The 26,891-nt window shown below is 50.8% G+C and overlaps 1 protein-coding gene across 6 annotated transcripts; it reads right to left on the bottom strand.

Moving 5' to 3' along the window:
• Window positions 1–2,483: 2,483 nt before the first annotated feature.
• On the bottom strand, window positions 2,484–26,816 carry LOC134418210 (uncharacterized). 6 transcript variants are annotated; one of them, XR_010027740.1, is made up of 4 exons: window positions 26,428–26,816; window positions 25,598–25,961; window positions 25,331–25,441; window positions 24,533–24,649 (listed from the first exon to the last, which is right to left on the bottom strand). XR_010027740.1 is itself a non-coding variant. In XM_063156194.1 (3 exons), exons 1-3 carry the CDS (start codon window positions 26,746–26,748, stop codon window positions 2,958–2,960), a joined length of 810 nt encoding a protein of 269 aa, XP_063012264.1. In that variant the 5' UTR covers window positions 26,749–26,810; the 3' UTR covers window positions 2,484–2,957. The 6 variants fall into 6 exon arrangements, 2 of the variants coding, with proteins under 2 accessions (XP_063012264.1, XP_063012266.1); XR_010027739.1 differs by lacking the exon at window positions 24,533–24,649 and adding an exon at window positions 25,094–25,217; XM_063156194.1 differs by lacking the exons at window positions 24,533–24,649; window positions 25,331–25,441 and adding an exon at window positions 2,484–3,082 and having other exon boundaries at window positions 26,428–26,810.
• Between the last annotated feature and the right edge of the window lie 75 nt (window positions 26,817–26,891).

Genomic DNA, 26,891 nt, shown 5'->3' with positions numbered 1-26,891 from the left:
CTGGTTGCAAGCTAGCGCTCAGGACACGTGATGCCTCGGTGTCCCCCAAGGCCAGCCTGTGCCTCATTAGGAGATGAAGTCCAGAAGCCTAGCACTCATGTTAAATACAAGGTTGTGCTCTGATATCTGACACGGGCAGAGCAATGAAACCTCTCCCAGGGGCCTCAGGGCTGCAGACCCTGTGCGTGCTGGTGGCCCCGGGGCAGAGGTGGCTGTGCCATGTGCTGTGGCTGTGCCATGTGCTGAGGCTGTGCCATGCACTGTGGCTGTGCCATGTGCTGAGGCTGTGCCATGCTCTGTGGCTGTGCCATGCGCTGAGGCTGTGCCATGCTCTGTGGCTGTGCCATGTGCTGTGGCTGTGCCATGTGCTGTGGCTGTGCCATGCACTGTGGCTGTGCCATGCTCTGTGGCTGTGCCATGTGCTGTAGCTGTGCCATGCACTGTGGCTGTGCCATGCACTGTGGCTGTGCCATGTGCTGAGGCTGTGCCATGTGCTGTGGCTGTGCCATGTGCTGTGGCTGTACCATGCGCTGAGGCTGTGCCATGCTCTGTGGCTGTGCCATGCTCTGTGGCTGTGCCATGCTCTGTGGCTGTGCCATGTGCTGTGGCTGTGCCATGTGCTGTGGCTGTGCCATGCTCTGTGGCTGTGCCATGCACTGTGGCTGTGCCATGTGCTGTAGCTGTGCCATGCACTGTGGCTGTGCCATGTGCTGTGGCTGTGCCATGCACTGTGGCTGTGCCATGCTCTGTGGCTGTGCCATGCACTGTGGCTGTGCCATGTGCTGTGGCTGTGCCATGCTCTGTGGCTGTGCCATGTGCTGTGGCTGTGCCATGCGCTGTGGCTGTGCCATGTGCTGTGGCTGTGCCATGCACTGTGGCTGTGCCATGCTCTGTGGCTGTGCCATGCACTGTGGCTGTGCCATGCGCTGTAGCTGTGCCATGCTCTGTGGCTGTGCCATGCGCTGTGGCTGTGCCATGCTCTGTGGCTGTGGCTGTGCCATGCTCTGTGGCTGTGCCATGCTCTGTGGCTGTGCCATGCTCTGTGGCTGTGCCATGCACTGTGGCTGTGCCATGCTCTGTGGCTGTGCCATGCGCTGAGGCTGTGCCATGCTCTGTGGCTGTGCCATGCGCTGAGGCTGTGCCATGCTCTGTGGCTGTGCCATGCTCTGTGGCTGTGCCATGCTCTGTGGCTGTGCCATGCGCTGTAGCTGTGCCATGCTCTGTGGCTGTGCCATGCGCTGAGGCTGTGCCATGCTCTGTGGCTGTCCCACCTCCTCCAGCCCCTGCTGGAAAAGGAGCTGGCTCAGCCCACGTGAGCCCCTGTGAGCAGAGGGCACTCAGCAGTGGCACGGGGGCCTCTCCAAATCCAGCCCCAAAGCAAGAAGCTTGGGTGGAGAACAGGCTGCTTCCCACTGTCCCCCTGGCTGAGTCCCCGAGGAGTCTTCTCCTCATTCCTCAAGTAAGGAAGGGCAATGAAGGTGCTGTTGCATCCCACACCAAACCTTCTTATTGTGGTAGGGCTTTTCCACATCAGGAGCTGCACACCCAGACTCCTGGGAGTGGGTTATCTAAGCATGCAAAGCCTCCAAAAAGATCAGTGCCAACAACTTCTGCAGAATTCAAACACATATCATTACAATCATGAGAGTATTTCTCAATATGTTTTTTTAACTGTTGGTACAGAAAACATAAAATATTTTTGTCTATGTGATCTTAAAATGTTACACTTAAAAGAGCTATGTTTTCAGAAAAAATAACTGACTCATCCCTCCAGGAAAATAATGACTAATCACAGCTGGTAGGGAAAAAACCCACCAACCCAGTTCTGTGCAAAACTACTAACCCAAGACTCATGGAGCAGATATAAAACTGCATCCAGTTGAAGGGATTTTTCCCGAGATTTACCACAGAGATTATGTAGTAAAGGTAGGTGAATTTTTTAAAGAAATTATCAACATTTTTTCACATTAAAAATCAACATATTATGCTACATCTCATTTCCTTGAAGTTTAAATAAGAACTCGGAGTTTTCCCCACTCAAAAGAAGCCATCCTGCTTCTATGGTTGAACAGATCTGTTGCACCAATTTACCATGGACATCCACTTGAATTGGTTGAAATAACACTTATAAAGTAATAAATGTTTAGTTTAAGAGAATGCTTAATGAACAAAGTTTATTACTTTCTGGAAAATCATTGAAATTGAAAGCCACATATATTTACATAAAGTATGTGGCATCTGAAAGAAATCCAAAGAATTTTGTTATTAATTTCCTGTGTTGTTTACATGTGTTAGAGCTATGTTTATTCCAGAAGAATCACTCACCAGGAGTGATAGAAATCAAAGTGCAAACTGGTTTATTTTTCTCAATAACTTATTAAGAACAGCAGCAGTTTCTCGTGTTAGATAGATGATATGCAACAGACACAGATATTTTTCATCAAATATATGCACAATAAATGAGAAAATAAAGCAAAGAAATGTGCAATCAAGTGAGTTTTTTATTAAACTAAATAAAATAAAAAATTAAATACCATTTTTGCAGTCTTGAATTTTTCTATTAATACTAAAAGGTATTGCATAAGTCACAACACAATTTACAGTGCAATATTTAGTGTATGTTTCAATAACCAAATTCTTACACAATGAAGCACTAATCAAGACAATAGACACATCAAGTGTTTCATTATGCTTTCTTAAGAACATATGAATTAAAAAATCAGTATAAAATAGACAACAAATCAAAGACTGTAGAATTTATAAAGCCCTCTTTTAAAGCTGGAAAGAGACGTGTATTTTTACGACAAGTTACGATATGTGAAGATAATTTCTCATTTTTCTTATTTGGCATGAAAATTTATCCTGCTTATTTCTAAACCTCAGACCATCTCCCCTTAATTTTGGCTTGACTGCAGAGAGCAGCTGGCTTTTTAAAACTAAGCTATGAAGGAAGTCATTCATGTCCTTTCCTTAGCTCCCAGTCCTAACTCCTCAGTCCTTGAGTCTTCAGAATCTTCCTCAAGGGCAGTTTTGCTATACACTAAATGCAACAGTGCAGGACTGGTCTGATCCACTTGTGGGCCTGGAACAAAAAAAAAAAAAAAAAGAAAGATAATAAGGATTGTGTGGCTTTTCCAAGAGTGCATATTGAAAGCCTTAGAACCAGCACTTTCTTGTTTTAGTAAAGGCAGGTATGGCCGGGATTGAATCCTTGAAGAATGAGTCTTCTAACACCAGATAAATAGGTTACATTTGTGTTTTATTGTGCAAAATAAATGTGGAATCCTTCTTTTCTTCGTCATCTGCCAAATGTTTCTGCATTTGGAGTTGGTCCTGCACCAGCTCAGCTACTCTGACAATGTAAGGCTTGAGTCCTCACACCACCAGTGTGAGCACAACTATCCCTCAGCTGCCAAGGGGCTGGCCAGGGCAAGGGAGACACGGGGGGATGATGCACCCACCCTCCCGGGAGAGCCTGCGAGCAGGGAGCTCTGCTGCCAGTGAGAAATAAGGGTTTCGGTCCTGCCTGGGCTGCACAAGCCAGAGGCACAGGGCTGCAGATGCCCGGGGGCTGGTGTGCCTCCTCGGAGCAGACTCGCGGCTCCCAGCCCCGCTGCCCTGCAATCCCAGCTCTGCTGTGGGAGGCTCAACACTCCCTTAATGAGGACTATGTGTGTGCATACATATGGATGTGTGTATATCTGTCTACACATACACACAATATAAATTAACTAAACATGTTACTAGGATACATCAGGAAAACCACATCCAAACAAATAGTCCAATATGGAAAAAGCTATTAAAAGATCCCAGCATTTTAGCTTGTTGTGTATAGGAATAAATACGATTACAGGATACCAATTTTGCATTTTGTTCCTTTCTCAATGGCATTTACAAGAGGTGTTGCCTTCTGGGGTTAAAGGAAAGATTGCAAATGAACAAAAGCAATTCTGATCTGTGCAAATAACCTGATGCTTGTAATTTAATTGCCCACCTCAAGAAAACCTGATTATGAACTCCATGGTTAAAATTAAGAGTATCAGCCCTTTCTTAAATGTCTAAGATGCCTCAACAAGACCCTGAGCTCTGCTCATAAAGCTTTTAAAAGAAATGCAGGAAAGAAAAACTTTTGTGCTCAAGATCAGGACACCCTCACACAAGATCAGTACTGAAAGATAAGATAAATACAATGTTTATAATCTCCTTTTCATCACAATTTTCATTTAGACTGACTAGTTAGCCTAAGTAATTTTACTCTTTCATCTTAAATACAAAGACCCTGATGCCTCCTGTACTACTTCACCCAAAATCTGCACTCTGCACATAAAGCTGTGAAGACAGCAAAACAGCCAAGGAACCAGAACTGTGCAAGGCAGGTTCCTATAGGAAAAAAAATCTGGGCAGTTAAAATAATTTTAAAAACAGAAAACTGTGTTGCAAATGTAGACTCGTAGCAGTAAGTGATACAGGTCTGTGACTTCCCTGGGCACCTGGCCCTGCTCCTGTGCCTCAGATGACATGCTGCTGTAAGAGCTGCCATATCCACTGTATTCAGGCTGGTAACGTGCAATATTTCTGGGCCACACCAAACGTGCTGTCCCCAGACACTCTGGAGTGTTAGGGCACGTAATTAAGTGCTAATTTAAATGGCACTAGTCATGTAACTAAAAGTCTATGATTTTTTTTTTTCTAGTCATGATTTTCCACACTGGAATTCCTCTTGGAACTGACTTTGAAGTCAGTAACAAGCCTCCCATTGGGTTTAATGCAAACAGAATCAGCCCTTGCTGGAGTTTTAGTGAAGCAGAGAAAAACATTTTTCCTGTTAAAAGATTTTCCTATTAGTACAAACACATAAAAGACTTCTCAAAGTTATAGTGTTAAATATTTTAATGTCTTGCCAAACCTCATCAATTCTCATTGTTTAGCAAAAATGGCACTGACATTCTGAGTTGCTAGCTATGGCATTTTCTGCATATTAAGATCAATAATATGCTTCACAAGGAATAAAGGGTTGTCTAATGAAAAAAGTATTTTAACAGTCAGGACAATTCCAACTGCTATGAATGATTATAAATTATGTGGTTATTTTTATGGGGGTGGGGTAGGGGGTGATTAAGGCTTTGGGCATATGAACCATACTTCCCCCACTTTCTTTCCTTACCAGAAACTGCACTTCCCAAAACCTCCCCTTATTATCAGCTGTGTGAATTCTAGTTGTGATTGCCAGTGTAAGACACTAAGTTTTCAGTTTTAACATCAACCCTGAGTTCTTAAAATATTTATTGGAATAAACGTCTTTGACAGGCTCTAGTGACAGAAGGAAGGATTTGGTTCAGAAGGAAGATTTAGTTTCAATTTTATTGCTTCAAAGATCTGGTTCAAATGTCTCAAAAGTTGTGCTTTTCAGACCTTATGCTCTACTGCCTATTCAAGCAGCCTCAGCAGATATTAGGTGCATGGCTTTGGGGCTTTGGGTTCCTTCATCCAGAGCAATGCAGATGCACATTCAAAGGCCCCCTCACCTGTGCTGAGTTTGCCCTGGCTCCACAAAGACTGTACATGAGGCCAGATTAAACTACAAGGAATGTCTTTCTCAAATGTTAAGGGCAACATGAGCTCTGAAGAAGGAACCTAGGGAGGATGAGGAGCCACAGTGAGCACACAGCAGCATCTATGGGTGGCAGAGGAGGTGGCTGCACAGAGCCTGCAGGATTTGTCCCCAGGGACAGGTGTCTGATGTGTGTGCACCCCCTGGCCACTCCAGCTCATGCCAGTGATGCCTCCTTAGGTGGCATCCTGCTCTGGTGCTTTTGAGGACACAATTCCAGCCACGTGGGCACAGTTACACACTGTCCTTACCCAGGACCGAAAAGTCCATCACCACTTCATGCAACCCAAAGAAAGCAGTCCAGTTTGGACCTTTGCCAAAGCATTGACTGATTCAGACTGACATATCAGAGGTTTAAAAATCCCCCTTCTTTTTTCCCTTGAGAACAAAATCTTCCATCACTTTCCTGCAAACATCTCAGCATTGCCTAGGTCTGTCAGGAATGTCTGCCCAGCTCAATGGCTTTTAGTCTTTTCTTGCATTGGGGTGGTGGAAAATAAATCTTTCTAGTCAGAAACTGAAAAATACTTTTTTTAAAATACAGATATGAGGCTCTGGGGACCTTATTCAACTCCTTAGGAGGGTCAGACTTCTACTTCTCACTCTCTGTAACAGTATGCTGATGTTTGGCTAGAAGCTGCTCTGGTGTTGCCACAGGAGAAGGGAAGAAGGACTGAATCATCAATCATGATATGGAGATTAGTGCAGTGCCAAGAGAAAGAAGACTGTTTCTCATCCATGTCCTTTAGATGCCTGATATTTTGTAAGCTACACACCATGATTATGGGAAATGTGTCTGTGAACCCCCCAGAGCAGAGGGATGGACGCTGCTGGCTCCTTCAACACCTGCATGACTAACAGCCTGCTCTGAGAAGAGGGGCTGCTGGTGCCACCCTGTTTGTGTGAGCATGGATTACACTGTACTGCCCTCCCAGGCTCCTCCAGGGAGGAGGCACACCTTGCCTGTGAATCCTGATGGGATTAGGTGCAAGATATACACTTAGCCCCGTCAAGACCAAAAGGCTTCAGCGCATGTGTGGAGCAGAACTTCAGGAATCTTAGTGGCTTCCCTGGTGCTGAGGGAGTTACTTGGTAAAGACATGATGATATGAAAAAGATAGTCTAAATTTAAACGCCAGATTTCCACCCAGTCCCCAGTGTTGCTCTGTTTGAGAGCTGGGCTCGTGTCCCAGTTAAGTAATAGGAGCTTCCTAGGTGTAGACGGTATGAAGGATTGCAGTGACTCTTTATGAATGCTGTGTCTTGGAATCTCTGCAAAAACTTAGTTTTACTCTAGATTTGTTATGGCAAGGAGAGATGAGCACACATAGGTACTCATGCTACACATATGTAGCATTTATTGTAGTGCTCAGACTGCAGTATGTTGATTTATGCACACTAACAGGCGGCTCTTTTTTTTTGTAACTTCTCAATATAACACAGTGTGAATGAATGCAAAATTTTAGAAATTAAGTAGAAACAAATAGTCATTAAAATGTGTTACAAATCCCCAGTTTCCTCCTAAATCAGAACTTTGTTTAAATTGTTACCTAAAATATTTATAAGATCTTTTTGAATCCTCATGCAGAGTCAAATGGTCTGAATTCCATTTACCATCTCCTATCTGCTCTCCAAAAGTCCAGATCCATAAAATCCTTCTCCATTTCCCATTACAACCAATGTGAGATGGCTCCATGTCCATGATTCCAGACCCCGGCAGATCACAGGACATGCCACATGCAGTCATTAAGCAGGGACAAAGGAGCATCCATCAGCTTCTTGGACTTGAGGTAGAGATATTTGCTGTGTTTGGCTGAACTAGATGCTGACTGGAGGAGTGTAGATGCAAAGAAAGTCAGATATTGATTGCAAGGGATGAGTTTGGAAGTGGACTTTGAGCTGACACCTAATTTGTACAAGAAAATAGCCGGAGATGAGTTAAATCTGCAGAGGCCCAAAAAGATAATTAAAACCACCCCTGAATGACAATGGCTACTAATTTGCTGCAAGTCACTGTATCCTCATGGAGGAAAAAAAAGGGAAACTGGCAGCTCCCCGGGCCGCTTTGAGAAGCTGTATGTATGCTGTTTGTATTCACAGCTCATCTCTGCAGGTCCCTGCTGCTCCTTTGTGGCGCCGTGAGGGTGCTGGGGAGCCAGGTCTGATAGGGCAGGAAAACGCCAGGAAACACGTTTTGACAGGAAAGTCCTGCGAGCTCCCATGTGCGCTGCACATTGTCTGTGCTGTGCCTTTGATGTCGGGCCCGGCTCGTGGGAAGGCGTGAGGCCAGACCCTCATTCGGGCCGGGAGTGCCAGCCCCGCACAGCCATCGCACTGACAGACGGCCCGGGTGAGGATCCAACCTGCTGCCCGCACACAAGGCAGCCTTTTACGGTTTTTCCTTCCTTTTTCTTACCCTTTTTTTTTTTCTCTTCTTTTTTTCTCTTTTATTTTTATTTCACTTTTAATTTTTTACTTTCTTTCAGCATTTTTCTATTTTTATTCTTCCCTTCTTTATTTTTCCTTCTGTTTTTTCTTTTTTTCATGGGTTTTTTTTTTTTTTTTTTGGGGGGGTGGTTTCTCTTTTGTGTTTTTTTTTTTTCTTTTTTTTTTTTTCCTTTCACTAATGACTAAGAGTTTGCTGTGTTTCTCGCTGCTAGTGCGGTTCTTTCCTCCCGAATGAAGCACAGTCTCTAATTGCTGTCTTCCCAGTAGGCGCAGGCCAGAGCGTGCCCCGCAGAGGGATCGTGCCCGTCGGGAATCCGGCCTGGCTGCTCGTACCTGGCCTGGAAAGCACTCCCCACCTTTCCGCAATCCCCACCTTCCCGCGGAGAGGAAGCGCTGCTCAACAGCTCTGAGCTTCCCTGCCTGCCTGCAGGGCTCGGCAGCTCCCTCTGCCTTGCTCCGCGTCCGCGCTCGGCTCTCCGGGCAAGACACCGACGGCAAAATACTGATAATCAAAGCGATGGGAGTTCCTCTCCTCTCCTCTCCTCTCCTCTCCTCTCCTCTCCTCTCCTCTCCTCTCCTCTCCTCTCCTCTCCTCTCCTCTCCTCTCCTCTCCTCTCCTCTCCTCTCCTCTCCTCTCCTCTCCTCTCCTCTCCTCTCCTCTCCTCTCCTCTCCTCTCCTCTCCTCTCCTCTCCTCTCCTCTCCTCTCCTCTCCTCTCCTCTCCTCTCCTCTCCTCTCCTCTCCTCTCCTCTCCTTATTTTTGTCATTTCTTTTAACTAAGAATCCGGTCTGAAATCATTGTTTTGATGTGTTACACGGTGACTTCATACAAGATTATTAAAGGAGGGGAGGATTTATCCATAATTTTTGTACGCCACAACGCATAGTTATAGGAGAAAAGGAAAAAATCGGCAATTCCCTATTATTTTATAACGAGGTTTTTGAAAGCTCTGAACTGTGCCACGCGAATTTTGGAAACGAATTTAAGGTGCTTGAGTAAGTTTTGCAAAAAGAACACGAAGGAAAACCAGCCTCGCCTCTCCGCAGTGCACCCAGGAGAGATCTCATCCTGTTTGCCTACTGTCAGCTGGGAGCTCTCTCCTTCAAACAATTTTTATTTTTTCTTGAGGCCTGAAGGGGGGTGTTTGGTGTCTGCTCGCAACTCCAGGCACCCCTTGCACCCTCTGATAAATGGGATAGCTTTCTGCCGGAAGCGCCGGAGGTGACACGGTGCTGCCCCTCAGACAAGGCACCCGTGTCTCGATGCCCCACCTCGCCCGAGCAGGGACAGCGCCAGGGAAATCCTGGCCCTTTCCCACGGGATCAGGGGCAGGGGGCGAGACACAGCTCAGACCTGGGAGGGGGAGCTGGGCAGACCCCTCCGCGAGATCCACATCCAAAGGAAACTCTTATCCTACCCCATCCAAAGGACTCTTATCACACTCCATCACACCGCAGCGCATGTCCCATCCTGCCCTATCAGCAAGCCGGAACATTTCAGTAAAGCTCCCACCTGCATTTACGCATGCATGTTGATATGTGGTTACATATATACCGCATATTTGTGTATGATTTTATATTTGTAATACGTAAAATGTGTATTTAAATAGTCCTCACTCTGTGCTGCTTGTAGATCTGCAAGCTTATGAAACAAATGAAGGAAAATTACGGGACTAACTCACTATTCTTTAAAAAGGTAGCTGGAACAATCTAATATATATTCGACTGTAATAACTGATCATTCATTAATGGTACGTGTGCGTGTAGGCACGGGCGGGGAGGAGCCGCTCCGCCCAGGGAAGCCCCTGGGGCAGGGGTGGGAAGCGGGATGTGTGTGATGCCCTCGCTGCTGCCCGGGTGGCTGCGATATTCGGCTTCAAACGCGAGCTCGGCTCCTTCCCGCCCTGCCTGCGCCCCTGCAGTGCCGGCGGCAGCACCCTGCCCTCCCGGCAAGGGGAGCAGGAGAGCTGTGGGGGGCACAGGAATTCTGCATCCCGCCGGTGCCGCCTGCCCCGCACAGGGCAGCCGGCGGGGACAGCTCCCCGCCGGTCACAGCGGCTGGCCCCGGTGACAGTGAGCGGTGTCCGCCGCTGCCGTGCTCGGCTCCCCGTGCTCTCAACCTGGTCTGCAAAGAGCTTCCCTTCCCTGGATGTCCGCCCAGCTCTCGGCTTGGGACCCCATGTGCCATTGGAATAAATGGTAGCACCGAGATTAAACGCCCTCATCCTCGGGGTGGGCACGGTTCACACCTATCCCTGTCTCCGGCCAGCAGCTGGCCGCCACGAGAGACCCTTGGAGGTCACACCTGGGCGGCGAGGGTGTCTGCATGGCTTGTGTGGCACCCCCCAGAGCAGGTCCTCCGATGCGACAGGGCTTAGAGGCCTGAGGGCCGTGAGGGAGGAGGTGGCTCTGTACCACACGGACGTCCGCCCTGCCGAGATGGCCAGGAGTGTTTGGATCGGGCTGGGTGGACACGGGGAGGGAGGCACCGAGAGCAGGAGCCAGCGGGCGATGGGGGAAAGCCAGGAGAGGCGGGAGAGCCGCCACTTTGCGAGCACAGCCCTACAGATGTAACCCGGGTGAGGCTCCTCCGGCCCCAGGAACGCGGGGAGAGGCTGCAGCCGGCCAGGACCTGCCTGGAGGGTCGGGCGTGTCCCGGGCAGGGACAGGGCCGGGGAAATCGCGTCCCTCGCCTGGGAATCAGCGTGTGCCTCGGGCGCTGCCCTGGCGCCGCACCCGCAGTTTCTCCCCTTGCGGAACACTCCGCAGCCAGCCCGCAGGGCGTTTTCCGACGGTGAGGGAAAAAGCCTAATCAGGGCTGCGGGGTGTCCCGCCAAGTGCGCATTACCCATGGATTTCCCTTTCCCGCCACAAGAATTTAACGGGTTCTGAACAGAGAGCAAAGGCGAAGCTGAGGGATGCTGCTAAGCTTCCAAGGCTGAGTGCTCGCCAGGGGCTGGGGATGAAACAGCTAAAGGTACATCCCGCTCACCTGGTGCCCACGGACCTTGTGTCCCAACCTTCCCAGCGCTATTGCAAATTAAAGGCTGATTACGAGCTGAGGGATGCAAGAAGAGGCACATCACTGTGCCTGGAGGTCTGGAGGGGAGCACGGCAACTCTGCACCCCAGAGATGCTCTCACTTTACCCCGGGGCCAAGTCCTTTGTTTTGTGAAGACAGACACGCCGGACAAATCCCTTCAGGCTCCGAATGACAGCCTACATGTCCCAGCTGCTGGGCACAGCTGGCCTGACCGCTGAACATTGCAGAGTTAGGTTTGCTGGGTGAATTTTGTGCTTCTCGGAGACCAGCGTTCTTGCTGCGGGCTCGGGACACCCCCGCCGAGCGGCTTTCCTAGGGACGGTGTTTGCACGTTTGGAAAGGAGTGGCAAGAAATCTCAGCCGGCATTTTCCAGCCATTACTTCAGCAGGAAAATAGGACGGGAAATGCTCCCCCGATGGGCTCTTTCCTGCGGTGAGCGCTCGGTTATCGCATGGTCCCTGTGAGCTCGGGGAAAAAGCGGCCCTGTCCCTGCCTTGGCTTTGGGGGTGACTGGGGGCGCTGGGCGAGGTCAGCGACGGCCGGAGCGGAGCGGGAGGGAGCGGCTGCTGCCCCGGGGGCACCCCCTGCCCTCTGTGAAGGGCGGCGGCTGAAAGGTGCGAGGCTAAACCAAACCCTAAAAACAGCCCCCATTAAAAAAAAAAAAAAAAATTAAATAAAATCCGTCAGCTACAGGTAAGATCCATTCTGTTTTGACGCACACAGCCTCCCTCCCTTCCCCCCCAGCAGCCCCGTGTGGCTTTCCTGCCGCCCGGAGCTGCTGGTTGCAGAGTCCAGGCCGCATAGCTGACCCCAGCCAGCCCTCCACGCCGAGACTGGCATCTGAAATATTACCCGGGGAGCTGCAGCGGCTCCGGCAGCATCGCCCCGCTCTTCCCCAAAAGGGATCCGGGAAATCCCTCCCCTCCCTGCCCGCCGGAGCCCTTTCACAGAAACTCAGCGCGATGTGTTAGCCTAAGTACGAAGCATCCGAGGAATTTCCAGCGGGGAAAGGGCCCTTTCGGCGGGCTGGGGGCGCTCCCGGCCCTGCGGCCCGTCCTGCCCGGGGCTGGGGGCCGCCAGGAGCAGCCCCGGCCGGGCCGTACCTTCAGGCATGGAAGCGTTTAGCGGTTTCGGCGGTATTAACCCCTAACAGGGTGTGAAAAGTATTGGGGATTGAGAAAGCTGTGGGAAAGTGGATTCTTTCCAAGTCAGGCGGGCTGGAGCTTTCCTCTGCTCTACTGGCGGACACCTTGCGCCGCTCCTGCCGCAGGGCCCCCGAGGAGCAGCCCCTTCCCGGGGCTGGAGCCAGACAGCCCGGCAGGTGCGATGCCCCTCGCAGCTTCACCGTGAGCTTTTGCGGGTGGAAAACACGGCATCGCGCTGGCGACCAGCCTGCCCACCCCTGTCACCCTGCCAGCGCCATGGGCGCGGGAGATGCCGCTCGGTGGCAGCTCCTCAGGAGGGGCCCTGGCCGCGCCAGGCAAGGTCTTCCCGTCTTTATCTGGGGGAGCAGAGGCTGGGCCTTGCTCTGCTCCAGCCCCGGCGTTCTTTCATCCCAGCCCAGCGCCGCAAGCGGCTCAGCGGCCAAGGCACCGCCGGGATCGCAGGGACGCCCGCACAAAAGGACTCTTACCCCAACAACTTATTTATACTGTTTTTTAACCCCTTTTTAAATGTTTCACCAGTACGTCCGGGTTATTTTAAAGCGTGACGGGTCTGGAAAATAACCACGGTACAAATATTCCAGACCTGTTCATACTGATTCAGCCTCTAGCACTTGTTCTAATTAAAGCTGATATTCACACCACCAGCCCGGCCTCCCGAAGGAACATTACGATGTGTAACCTGTATCCGCGTTCAAATTCTACCTTCTCGCGGGGGCGGGAGATAGGGAGGAAAACACTGAAGTTTGAAAAAAAATCTTAAACCTCGAGGCCAAAAAGATAAGAATAATAAAGATGATGATAATAATGAAAATGATTATTCTAACTATATTGATGATGAAATAATAATAATAATAATAATAATAATAATAATAATAATAATAATAATAATAATGGTTGGTTTCTCCTCGCCATAGAAGACAGCGGATGGCCAAGAGTTAGCTCCATGCTGCCCCGGGGAGAGAAGGCAGCTGCAGGCTCCGGCGATGCCGGCCTGCCTCTGTCGCTGCCCTGCCCTCCTGCTCGCCCAGGGCGGGTGCCGGCGGTGGTACCGAGAGCGGGGCGGTGAAAGCCCTCCCCGGGAGGGAGCGGTGCGGGGCGAGCCGCTGGAGGGGAACCGAGCCTCGCATCGCTTACCTGGCATAGGCAAAAGACACAGCGAGAAAAACCCTTCTCTGGGAAAAAAAATAAGTACAAATCTTCCTCAAGCACTCCCGGGTGATGCTCTTGGCCGGCGGAGGGGAAAGGCACCGGCCGCGGCTGATCGGCCGAGCACGGCAGGAGCGGCCGCAGCGTCTGGCTCGCTCAGCGGTTCCGAGAAACGCCGAGATAAAATGACAGGCTCTTTCTGCGGAGAAATCAATTTCTAAGCATCAGAGAGGGGTTTTAAACAAATAAACTTAAAAAAAAAAAAAAAGCCCCCCTCCGACCTGTGATTGAGAGACAGTTAAAAATAATTGCCCCTGTTAAGAGACAGGAGACCAGGTTACAGGGAAAACTACCTTCTTTCAAAGCCCGCTAATGGCCATACGATTCATTAGGTTACTTAATCCTAATAACCTTGCTAGCATCAGTCCCGGTGACCCAGCCCATTAAGCACCACCAGCGAAACCCTATAAAACAGGCAAGGGAATGTCCAACATCTGAGCACATTTATTAGCATTATGTTCCTGAGATAACATGCCCCGGCTCCCCTGCACGCTGCTGCGGGCAGGCTGGGGAAGGAGGGAGCTCTGTTTTCGGGAGGGCTGAGCGCAGGAGCTGCGCTCCGTGAGGCGGGTGGCTGGTCCGGTCCCACCGTCACTGTCACCCACGGGCTCCCGTTCTCTCTGCTTTCTTCCCCGGCCCCGTCTCTCCAGCCAAACAATAGCTACATTTGTGGCGAGCATTTTTTCCTCCTGATTAAACCCAGGCCAACCAGTGGCAGCCAGAACGAAACAAAACGCAGAGAGCAACATTTCGATCATAAACGGGAGTTAACAACTCAAAAAAAAAAAAAAAAAAAAAAAAAAAAAAAAAAAGAAAGGTGAGGGTGAGAGACCACGAGTCTCCCGTACACCTAAGCGTGCTGGTGAGTCAATGCCGTATCACCCTCCGTGGAGGAGCCGGCTGAGGGGGAGAGAGGGAAAAGAGAAGTGAGGGAAGCAGCAAGGCCGGCTCCTCCCGTGCCTTCCAGAGCTGCAGACAAACCGGACGCCTCCCCGGCATCTCCCTGCCAGGGTGAGGTCTCTGTAATTTACGACACGCGAGTTGTGACGGCATTTGCCGCTGCTCGGAGCGCGGCTGCTCAGGGCAGGCACATGCGGGCGATTAGAGGAGCGGAGGGCTCTCTCCAGCCGGGGGGGACTCTCTCCAGCCGGGGGGGGCTCTCTCCAGCCGGGGGGGGACTCTCTCCAGCCGGGGGGGGACTCTCCCAGCGCGGTGTCACCCCCTGCCCCCAGCCCTCTCCGCTCCGCTCCCCTTTGGATGCTCCCCGCGGCCGGCGTGAAACCCTCCCAGGACCTGCAGAGGAGCAAACCATCTTCAGACCGACTCCCTACAATCCCCCTACCAACACTGTGTATTTTTCCTTTCCATCGCTGAAGAAGAACGTGCCCAGAGGCGGCGTTAGAGGTGCCGGCCGGGGCATCCAGGGCTGCGGGCGGACGGCGGTGCCCACCCGGGCAGCAGGGAAGGGGCGGCTGCTGGAGCCGAAGGTGACAGGGAGCATTCAGCCTCAACGCAGAGCTGACGTGACCCCTCGCTATTTTCGCAATAGTTTTAACACGCTGGCAGAGACGAAAGCAAGAGAAGCGGCGGGGAGGGCACGGCCGGCCCTGCCGAGCTGCCCATTCCCGGTGCTGCCGAGGGTTTGCCGGTGACGAACCCTGCGGGCTGCTCCTGCCAGCCCTCCTGCCGGGAGAAGTGACCGCCGCCTTCGCCGGGGTGCGGGGCACGGACGGTGCTTGCTGGGGCAGGGAGCGCCCTGAGCCCCGTCCCACACCTCCGCAACCCACCTCAGCCATCCTGCTCTTAAACGCTTGGCCTCTTTTTTAAAATTTGCTTGTTCTTCCTCAAGGGCTATTTTAAGCCATAAAATGTTGGTCTGGTTTGGAACTTGTCATAACAGGAGCCTGCTTTATTTATTGGGTTATTTATTTCTTTTACCGGCAACAATATCCCGAACACAGGCCGGTTGAAAGAAGGAGTTTGCAAAAACTAGGGGGAAAATAGGCGTGAGAGAGGGGAGCAGTAAGAGAGAGAGAAGAGAAGGGAGGGAAGAGAGGGAGAGGGTGGGAGAGCAAGACAGAGAAAAAGCAAGAGATAAAGAGGGGAATCTAGAAGAAGGAGAGAAGCAAAAAGTGGGAAAAAAGCAAAAGAAAGTAAGAATGCAATCAAGAAAGAATGAAAGAATGAAGGAGAGAAAGAGAGAGGGAAAGAGAGAAGGAGAGAAAGAGAGAAGGAGGGAAAGAGAGAAAGAGATAGAGAGAAAGAGGGAAAGAAAGAGAGAAAGAGGGAAAGAAAGAGAGAGAAAGAGGCAGAAAGAGAGAGAAAGAGAGAAAGAGAGAAAGAGAGAAAGAGAAAAAGAGATAGAGAGAAAGAGGGAAAGAAAGAGAGAAAGAGGGAAAGAAAGAGAGAGAAAGAGGCAGAAAGAGAGAGAAAGAGAGAAAGAGAGAAAGAGAGAAAGAGAGAAAGAGAGAAAGAAAGAGAGAAAGAAAGAGAGAAAGAAAGAAAGAAAGAAAGAAAGAAAGAAAGAAAGAAAGAAAGAAAGAAAGAAAGAAAGAAAGAAAGAAAGAAAGAAAGAAAGAAAGAAAGAAAGAAAGAAAAAGAGTAAGAGAGAGAAAGTGAGAAAGAGAAAGAAAGAGAGAAAGAAAGAGAGAAAGAGAGAGAGAAAGAGAGAAAGAGAAAGAGAGAAAGAAAGAGAGAAAGAAAGAAAGAAAGAGAGAAAGAGAGAAAGAAAGAAAGAAAGAAAGAAAGAAAGAAAGAAAGAAAGAAAGAAAGAAAGAAAGAAAGAAAGAAAGAAAGAAAGAAAGAAAGAAAGAAAAGAAAGCAAGCCCACACATGCCAGGTTTTCAAAATTAAAACAAGAAGCCCCGAAGTATTCATTTTGGTATTAATATTATTTAACATTAAAAACTCGGGGAACTTCAAACAAACTTCTTGCAGGGAAAAGAAAGAGAAAAGAACTATTCTCTGGAAACCATTTGTTCACAGCTCGAACTGAGCCGTTTTGGCTTAGAAACAAAACTCGAGACGCCCAACCCTGTCCCTCCTCCCCCCCCAGCACATATCTTTTCAGCACACATTTTAAAATAAATATCCTTACGAGTCTTTCCAAAATGCCTGCTTGTTATGAATTGATAGGATAAAACATACGCCAGCTGTGTGCCTGGGAGCTGGGATTTAGCCCCTTAAATGCCAGGACAGCATCTGGGGGGGGGGGGGGAAGAATGAGGGCGGCTTCGCTGGGTGCCGCCGGAGCTGAGGGGGCTCTGCGGGCACCCCACTCGGGGAGCAGCAGCCTCTCTGGGTGCGGATAGCCCCGGCAGGGAGCCCCAGACAGGCAGAGGGGGAAATGGTGCTTTCTCTGGCTCTCCCAGCAAGCTCTTTCAATTTTACCGTGCTTTTCGTCCTACATACTGCAACAAACTCAGCATCCAGTTTGCACAGAATGTTAATAAAATAGCGGAAATGTTGTCAGGGATCTCCTCGGAGGCGTCCTGCTTGGGAAACAGGGGCCGAACAGGCGCGTTTTTCGTCCCAACACAAAATTAATTCAACCTCGAAGGTATTTTCGTGGACGTTTACTTAATAAAGTTTTCCTGTAGCTATTTTGTCCCAGAAGAGTGCTTATCATTAAAAAAAAAAAAAAAAAAAAAAAAAAAGTCGCAGGAAGAATTTACAGTGTGATCTTCTGTTTTGGGGCTTGCAACAGGTGTCAGAGCTCTCCACGGGGAGAAGGAAATATATTTATTTATATGCATCAATCTACATATATATGTATACACACGCACACGTGTGTGTAGATCATTAAATAAAATGACCGCTTTTCTTTAAACAAAACAAAAAAAAAAAAAGCAAAAGAAAAATGTTACCATTTTAAACACCTTCTATGCTCAGACATCTTACACTCAAAATATATTATATGATCTTATCATGTTTCAACCTTTATTTTCTCGTTGATTTTAATGAGGTGCTGCAGTGGGAAGCATCGCCCCCCATCTTTAATAAGATGTACTCTTTTAGTCTTATGTTTGGGTACGCCTTCTTAGGGTTGGACAAGTAAAAAATACCTTTGTTTTCAGAAATAGGAAAGGCACGGGAATAATGGCATTGCAAATGACGAAAGACTATGGACATATATTACAATTATGGGCCATCACAATTAAAAAAGCATGATGAAGCGCATGTTTGAGGTGATCTACCTCTAGAAAATGAGTTACATTTAGTTACTGTCTCTTCTCGCCTCCGTGTCCAGCACGATATTACCTCCTCTCCGCCAAGAGCGGGGAGAAAAATTAATTTAAAAAACCCTGAACTCGTTGTCCTTGGGGGAGCACAATTCTAACAGCTGTTTTACAGAGCAGGAGCCAGTGACCAAACAAACCCTGAGGAGTGAGCCCTTAACCCAAGGTGATGCACAGCTTTTTAATCCATGTCCTCACACATGTTTATGTCCACACATCCCTACAGCTATTGCCTAATGCACCAGCAGCGCCTTCCTCTGGGAGAGGGCGTGCGTTCGAAATCCTCACAGATCTAGTGATTTGAGGTTGCCGCTTGTTTCGGGGAAGCTGAAAACCCTTGTGTGGGGATATTTTTCCCATTCCTTTAGCAGACGCCGCCGCGCCAGGTACGGGCAGGGCAGAGGGAAGGGGCTCGGAGGCGGGCAGTCCCCGGCGGGCAGCCCGGGATTCCCGGCCACCGCCTCCTCCCGCCCGCGGATGCGCGTGGGGTGTGCCCGGGGGACCCCGGAGGGCACCGCCCGGCATTCCCGGCACAGGGAACGGGCGCGGCCGCCTGCAGGAGCCCGAGCTCCAAACCACGGGCTCGTCTCCCCTCCCTTGTACCCCCGGGGCTCGCACCGCAGCCGAGCCAGAGCCGCTTTCCCTAAGAGCGAACTGCTTCTGCAGAGCCCTCTAAACGCCAGCCCGGGATCAGTGCACACGAGGGTGCCGTACGGAGGGTGCCAAGGCAGCCCCGGCCCGCAGGGTGCGGTGGGTTCACGGGGGAGAGAGCAGGGCAATGTTGGGAGCCCTCGCAGCTGGCAGCTCAGCGCAGTGCCCGCGGCAGGAGGGGCTCGGGCACAGACAGCGGGTCCCGGCCCCGGGGCTGCTGCCCGCGCCCACCGCACAGCCCCAGCCAGGGTGGCAGAGCAGCTCCGGCAACGGAGACAGAGCCTTTTTTTGTTATTGTTGTTATTGTTGTTTTCTTGTTTTGAAATTTCCCCCAGAAAGTGCGGAATTCACACGCAGGACACGGCAGCAGGGGAAAGAGAGGGTTCCCTGCCCCTGCGCTGCCCGAGCCCTCCTGCACCTCCCCGAGGATGGGTTGTGCTTCGTGCCCCTGTCGCGCATGGAAACTCAGGCCGTCCTGCCGACGACGCGCTGCCTAAATAAAGATAAAACGCGCTGTGCATCACAGCCTCTCCCGGTTATTCTCAATGACTTGTCGATTCCTCCCCCCTCCCCATCCATCCCCCTGCCCCCCCGGCACACGTGCAATGATAGAAAATGGTTTTAAACGGCGAAGGGTCACGTAGAGCCATCCTGATCGTTTAGCAAAAATAACAGAGCTATTATAGAGCCCGAGGAAGGAGCCAGGGAGTTCACCCACACGTGCTTCAGTGCTGTGCCTCGACTGAACGCACACACATAGGCAAATGTAAGTGTGTGTGTGTGTGTGTATATTTATATACATACACACACACACACACATATATATATATATATATATTTGTGTATATATATATGATATATATATATATACAGGGGCACCGTCCCATGTGACGCTCAGGACTCTCTCTTTAGGCCGTAAATGCGCGCACAGATGACGGTGAGCGCTCCTGTCGGGATGGGAGGAGGGGACGCGGAAGGGCTGCTTGTGTGTTTGGGATGGAAACGCACATAAAGCCTTTTATGAGAGCTCGGGAGACAGCAGTTGCTCACTAACCTACTTTTCTCTCTCTCTCTCTCTTTTTTTTTTTTTTTTTCATCTCTATTGCTGAAAACTGGAAATAATTAAATTCTTTAAAGGTTTACTTTCGAAACCGTCGCTGGAGTAAACTATGATTCAGGTGTAAATAATTACCAAAGTCATGAAAGCAGCAACTGCTACATGTGGTTTATTCATTGCTTGCCTTTTTTTCTTTTTGGTTCTTTTTTCTTAGTCGTTTGATCATTTTCATCCCTAACTGTCTGCCAAATTCACATATTTGTAATTTACTAAACTTTATCGTTCCTACCAGGATAGGGATGTTGTACATTAGTTTCCAGACCCGTCCTGCCCTGCCCCGGTGAAGAAGCCTGGCTGGATGCTCCTCAAGAAGGGATAACGCTATTACCCCGGTTTTAGAACCGAATAAAAGATGCTTCCCCTTTCATAAACGCTACCAGACCCACTCGATTTTAGGCTCCCGAGAAGAAATGAATTATTAAAGGAAAGAAATTGTTTAAACACAATAGCTACTTGGCTAAATGAAAGCAATCCCTGGGGCAAGACTAGCAGGGTTTGGCCAGAGAGCACAATAATATTAAGTATCCGTTAAACGAAAATCTTAGAGAAATAGGACAGACTTGGACGTATAATACACAGCATATAAACAAAAGCCCCAGATTTACTTCATGCCTATTTTCTTCAGCCTGCTCCTACTTTTTTTTTTTTCTTTTGCCTACACTACAACTTCAACCCATTTGACTCTTCAAAAAAGCCATGGTGGAGAAAAGGCAGGAAACCGATTTTTTTTTTCTTGTCCGTGTCTTATTTTAAAAAGTAAATTTTGCGTAGTAACCCACCACTTGAACATGTTCTGGTGTTGTAAAAGTGTTTTTATCAGGCTGTAAATTACTGCCACTCTGACAGAGCAGCCGGAAATGTAAATCACACCGTAGAACTGAAGTTATGAAAAAGTTTGTTCCCTTTTCCATGTCCCAGGAAGATCTCGGGGCTGCTGGGTTGGGAAGGGAGAGGAAAGGCTTGTTTACTATTTTCCTTCTTCGCCAAACTGTTGGCTCCACGGTGCCTGGGACTTTGATGAGAAAGAATGGACAATGTGCAGAGTCCCTTGCTATGACACCCAGGCCACCGCCACTTGGGAGGTCCTTTGGCCTAATGCAGCCACAGCTAACTGCTCCCAACAGGAGGCTCTGTGGATCAGGCAGGGTCACAATTATACTGCTGCTAAAGGCAAGAGTTGCCTTAAAAAAAAAAAAAAAAAAAGACAAAAGGGAAGGGGTGGGGGGGAGGGTGTGTGCGAGCGGTTGAATTAAAGCCTTTCAATTCATTTGGGGAAGGAAGGACCGAGAGAGGGGTTAGTTGGAACCGTTTCCAACAGGCACAAACGAAATGAGGTTGCTTCCATCCAGAGGGAAATTAGGGGGAATGAGGTCCGGAGCGCTCCTCAAGGGGTTACTCCGACCCCGGGGCTGCCACACCAAAATCGCCCATCGGGAGCAGTGCGCCTTCCCGCGATCCTGAGAAGGGTTTTGGGGGCTCGCTCACGGACAGGAGTTCTCCCTGGTGCCGTACATTGCACGGGCATCGCCTCTCTAAGGCAGGGAGGAGAGAGCTACACAACCACGGTCCACAGCGAGCCCTCAAGCACTGACCCATTGCACGGAGGGGGAGAAGAACTCCAGCAGACCCTCCAGCCGATTGCCTCTGATTTGGGCACTCGGGTGACATCAATATTTTATGGCAGTGGGAGAACGGGAATATTGCAATTCATTATATGTCTCGGAGAGACAGAGCTGTTAAAACACGAGCCTCTTGCACTTAAGAGGTGAATAAAAGCGGGGAGGAGGGAAGAGGGAAGAGGGGGGGATGTCCCGACCTCCGCCGCTTACCGGGACACCGGCTGCCGGCCCCTGCGGACTCGCAGCTGGCCCGTCCTCCTGGCTCCTGGCAAGCCGGCCGGGGGTGCTCCCAGCTCCCGCCGGGCAGCTTCCCCCGCTCCTCCGGCTCTTCCTCCGGTGCCCCGTTCAGAGTCCCCAGAGCCATCCCCACAGCTCGAGTCCCGGCTGCTGGTGGGACACGGCCAGGGGTCTGCCTTGTCCCCCATTCCCACCCCATCCCCGCGGCTGGGACACGGGCACACCTCAGCTTCGGGAAACTCCTTTCAGGCAGCCAGATCCGACCGGGGCAGGAGGGACCGGCCCCGGGATGGCCTCGGCCTCCGGCCCCGCTCCCGCCGCCCCCGCTTACCTGCACGGCGGTCCCCGGGCTCGGCGACGGGCTCCCGGCAGGACGGGGGTGAGAGGGGACCCCTCAGCCCCCCGGGCGCACAAGGACCGGGTCATGGCCCCCCGCGCACCCCAGAGAGATCCGGCGGGAGGAAGAGAGAGGGGGGAGAGAGGAAAAGCCTTTTTTGCCCCCTTTCTCTCCCCGTTTGAGCCGAAGTGACCCGCAGTATCTGGAGAAGGTTTTTGAAGACGTTTGGGAGGGAGGGAGAGAGTTTTCTGCTGAGAAACTCAATCTGCCATACAGTAGCGACGGCATCTGGGATCTGTCACTGCTGACAGCACCACAGGGCACAGACATGATCTTCCGCACAACACTGCAACTCCCCAAAATACCCTCCTCGCTCCCAAGGTATCTGCCGGGTTGCACCGCGCTCCTTTGCCAAAAGGGGGAAAGCAGCCTGAGCCCCCGCAAACAAATACACCGAGGGGAAGGCGAGAGAGAGCAACCCTGTCTCCCCCTTCCTCTTCGCCACGCTGAGCGCTCGGCCGCCGAGGACGCAAGGCGAGAGACGCTGTCACGCTCGGAGGGCGCAGAGGCCATAAATGCAGGCTCTCGCCACGCCAGATTCCCGGGAATGACTTTAATGAATAATTTCGGAGACAGTTACGGCTTTAGGTAATTACTGCGCGGCTCTATGAGAACCAGATTCGGGAGCGGGGCAGTCAAGGCCGGGCCGTGCGCTCCGGCTCGCCGCTGCCAGAGAGCTGCCGACACCGCCTCCTCCCTCCGTCCCCCACGGCCCCCCGAGCCCCGGGTCCGGGTCCTGCTGCGGGCAGCGCTGCCAAGGCTGCAGGCTTGTGCGGGGAGCGCCTAATTTTTTTTTTTTTTTTTTTTTTTTTTTTTTTTTTTTTTTTTTTTAATTCTCTTCCGCCTCCTGTATTTTCTGGCAGGACATTTCATTGTCTTTTAGGCCAGTTTTAGAAAGCTTCTCTGGGTTTGCACATGTATTTATCTTTTTTAAGGAGTTCATTATAAGCAGCTGTTGCAGCCCATAGCCACATACGGCATGCGAATAGAGACCCCTATAGGAGAGTCGGCCTCTCTATTACCCCCACATGTTCGCTCAACAGACGGGACCGGCCAAACCGCCCTACTGCTCCGCATTAAAATCGAACTGTACATTTTTCTACCGAGTCCTTTGGGCAACGGAGGGGCTTGTTTCTGCTTTGAACAGCCTCCACGGCTAGCAGCGGAAGGGCTCGGGGATGCGGGCCCGCTGACCCCCATTGTTCCGCTCACACACCGCTGCTGTTCCCAGAGGGCCGCTCCGGGGCAGCCGCCCCTCGCCCGGGCAGGATCCGCACGGCCTCTCCCGGCGCGGAGACGGCTCCTGCCTCGGGACAGGGATCTGACTCCCCGGGGAGAGGTGCCGGCACCACAGCCCCAGCCCCGCCGCAGAGCCGCCGCCAGTCAGGGGTCTCCCACAGAGGGAGAAATAGGATTTTGCTGTGGTTTTACTTTTGTTTGTTTGGGTTTTTGTTTTGGGGTTTTTATTTTTTTGTTACATTTTTTGTTTGTTTTGGGTTTTTTCCCTTTACTTCAACAGCATTTTAAAAATTCACTTACTCCCGCCCGACTCCCTGGGCCGGCGGCTGTGGTGGGAAGCCGAGCCCACAGCATACCGTTCGCACTGATTCAGAAAGGAAATGCTCCTTTTCCTTTCGAGATTACAGATAGACACAGAGGAGCGTTGCGGTATCTTAGGGGGTTTATTGTATTTTATTCTGCTGGAACAAAGAAATGGAAGTATTTTTAAATTTATTTTTAGGGTCACATGGGGCTTTGTTTTTCTTTTCTCCCTCCTCCTGGCAAGCGTATTTTACCGCGAGAATTTAATCCTTCAGATAAATCGTCTAGCATTATCTTTTTCCTCTGGAGACGAGATCAACTGCTTTCTCATCCACCCCCTCGCCCGTCCTTCCTGCTAGTAGCACTGATTGTGATGTACAGCTGGACAAGTGTCAGCCGTCCAAGACTGCGGACAGCCAGTGGAGGCTTAAGTTGTATTTATTCAGTTTTTGTGGGTTTTTTTTGTTTTGTTTTTTTTTTTGTGTTTTTTTTTTTTTTTTTTTTTTTTTTTTTTTTAATCTCCTCTGGGGGAAAAAATAGAGTGATACGAAACATTAAAAAAATCGTAAAATAAAAATTTTGTCAAAATAAGCGCGTCGAACGTGGTTTTGGGTCCCGCTGAGCCAAGGCTGGCTGTTCAGCGTGACCGTCAGCCAGCCCCCGCTCCCAATTAGAGGCGATTCATTAGGATTTAATAGCAGGTGCAAAGCCATCTCCCTGCCAGCAGCACTGCCCTTGGCTAGGAACCGTCTCGTTTCGCAGCCGCCTCCAGCTCTCCCGGCTCCTCCTAAACCTGAGCACCGCTTGGGATAACGGGGTGTCGGCGCGCCTGCGGCTGCCCGCGCATCAGCGCTGCGCTTTGTTTGGCTAATTTCTCCCTGCCAAAACACAAGGTGGAAATGTGCCGGGCTCGATATTTATTTTGGAAGACAGCGCCGTGAGCGAATGCGCTGGGAGAAATCGGGCTGAGATAAAGCAAGCGCTGGCCCGGCGGCTGGGGAAGCGGGGTGCATGGGGAGCAGGAACGCACCGCTTTTGCTTTCTCGAGCTCCCAAACAGACAAATAAACAAACAACCTCGGCAGCAAACAAACTCAGAGGAGTCGGAGCCTTCGGGGCTCAGAACCGGGATGCGCCGAGGAGCCTCGGGGCCGGGGTGCCGCGTCCCACCGCACCCGCATCCCGCATCCCGCATCCCGCATCCCGCATCCCGCATCCCGCATCCCGCATCCCGCATCCCGCATCCCGCATCCCGCATCCCAGCTGCTGCAGCGGCCCGGCCGGACTTGGAAAGCCCGGCCGTGATTACACCCAAGCGGAGAGCAGGATGGCTCCGAGCCGTCTGATCTGACGTCAACATGTCTCTCGCTCCTCGCTGCAAGATAGAGGGAGCAGAGCCGGGGGAGGGACGGCTCTAATCATTCCCAGATGTCTCTAATAGCAGATATAAAGACTTATATAGTGTCTGAGAATAAATTTGTAATCAATGCTCTAAAATCGCATCATCAAAGCAATGGTATTTCTAGAGGAAAACGGGGTTGGGGGGAGGGAAAACTGAGGAAGAGGGAGACACACACCGCGCTGGTTTGGAAGGAGGCAGGCACAGGGAACCTCAGAAATCCGCCGGCCCCGCGCATCACTCGGCTTTGCTAAAATTTATGTGAATATATAATTCAGATAACAACTCTGCTTTACTCGCCATTGTATGTGACAAGTTGAAACAGCTGAACAGGAATTGGCCAATTAGAAATAGAAAAGATGGAAGCCAGTTTGCAAAGGCATGTATTTCATGGACCGCGGGAAAAAGAAAAATCCCAAATTAAAAATATATAAAACATTGATAAGCCTTTGTTACAGCAGAGGCGATTATGTCTGTAGGCGTGCAAAATGCGTTTCCTTCCCATCGCTACTTGGAGATTTCTTCTGGGGGTATTTGTGAGTCGCTGGGAGAGTACGTGTGGAAAAGGAGGATTAAGGTTAGTTTTCCAAGCGCAAAAGGAGGATATTTTGCTTAGAGGTTTCACTATTAACCTTTTCTCCCCACCTCCCTGCCCACCTTTCAAGTTCATGCTGTCTCCATGGCATTCCCCAGTCCTGTTTATATCCCGCTATGGCCCAGCGCTCGCTCTGGGGGTGTCTGGCTCGGCCGAGAGGCCCCGTTGCACCTCTTTGACAACGATATCAAACGAGAAATAATTATTGCAATAGTCTTTTGAGGCAAAGAAGATCTCCTGGGAATCACGGGGGAGAGGGGAGTATGTGTGGAAAAAAATTCCCCAGACCACAAAACTAAGCAAAACGAAGGGAAAAAAAAGCGCCTCACCACATTTTTTTTTCTCTCTTGCTTGCCGGGGTGCAGGCATGGCGTACACATCCGATAGCAGCGAGGTCCCGCATGTTGCAGAGTCCCCCAAAACTCGGTGCTGCCAGCGCCCGATAGGCTCGCTGCCAGCAGCGGAGCGCAGAGCCGGCCCCTCGCTGCGTCCCCGCTTCCCAAACTCCCGGCGAGCTCTAAAATCCAGGCTGCTGTCTGCCTCGGGGCCCCAGGGGACACGCAGCCGCTGGGGGGGTCCCTGCCCCCTGCCAGGGGTGACGGCGCTGCTCCCGGGCCGCACCCCGGGACGCGAGGGGCCGCTCCCGGGAGGGAAGGGAGACGGACGGCACCCGGGGCAGCTGGGTCTCTCTTCCTTTCCAAGGGGAGAAAAAAATTAAAATGCTGTGCTCTCTTGAAAGCTAGCAGAGGGCCTCTCTCCCTTCGCCGTGAAAAGAGGCTACAAGGCTAAAACACGGATCCGTGAGTCAATCTGAGGGGACAGGGCTTCAGCGACACGGGTGCTCTCCACCCTGCCCTCCCTTCTCTCTTCCTCCCTGCACCCACAGAGAAAAGTTGCAGGGTGGGAAAGGCTGCTATCCCTCCTCTTACGTGCCTTTAACCTCGGTAAAAGCTCCCAAAAATGTTTTGGCCCCGAGGAATCACCGGAGAGACGGGCGGGATGCCGGTGCCCCCGGTGCGGGCAGGATGCGGAGCGCAGCTCTCCGCTGTTATCAGGCCCCGGCTCCGCCGGCGCAGAGCTGAGGCCAGGGCACTGACATCCCCATCTACCATCAATTTACCTTCTGCTTCCCCATTTAGCTTTTAACGTCAAAACCTACATTTTTGTCGGCTCCGGTCTGTCTAGGGCTCCTGTGATTTAGCTGCGGGAATGGCTGCTCCTGGGAAAATAGCAACATCCTCGTTAGTGAGCAATTAAAAGCAATCCTCCTTAGCGGATTCAGAGGGGCTCCCGGTTCTGATAAACTGACGTTACAAAACCATAAAATTATTAATGTGGAAATATTGGACAGGCGATTTCTCTCCAATTCGGAGATTGGATATCGGAGCCGCCCGCCGGCCCTACCGCGCACCCCCCGGGGGAGCTGCAACCCGCTGACTCTGTCGAGGGAAGACACAGCACTTGCAGAGAGGCTGCCCATGGGGTGCCCCACCGCAGCATTCGCAGCCACCTCTCACCCCTTTTATTTTTTCCTGTGCCGCCACAAAAAAAAAAAAAAAAAAAAAAAAAAAAAAAACCAAAAAAAAAAACCCCAAAACCAAACCAAACAAAAAAAAATTGTTT

This window comes from Melospiza melodia, chromosome 5 (genome assembly GCF_035770615.1).
Source record: "Melospiza melodia melodia isolate bMelMel2 chromosome 5, bMelMel2.pri, whole genome shotgun sequence".
In the NCBI taxonomy this organism is placed as follows: Eukaryota; Metazoa; Chordata; class Aves; order Passeriformes; family Passerellidae; genus Melospiza; species Melospiza melodia.
This window is presented reverse-complemented; position numbering and strand designations above follow the sequence as displayed.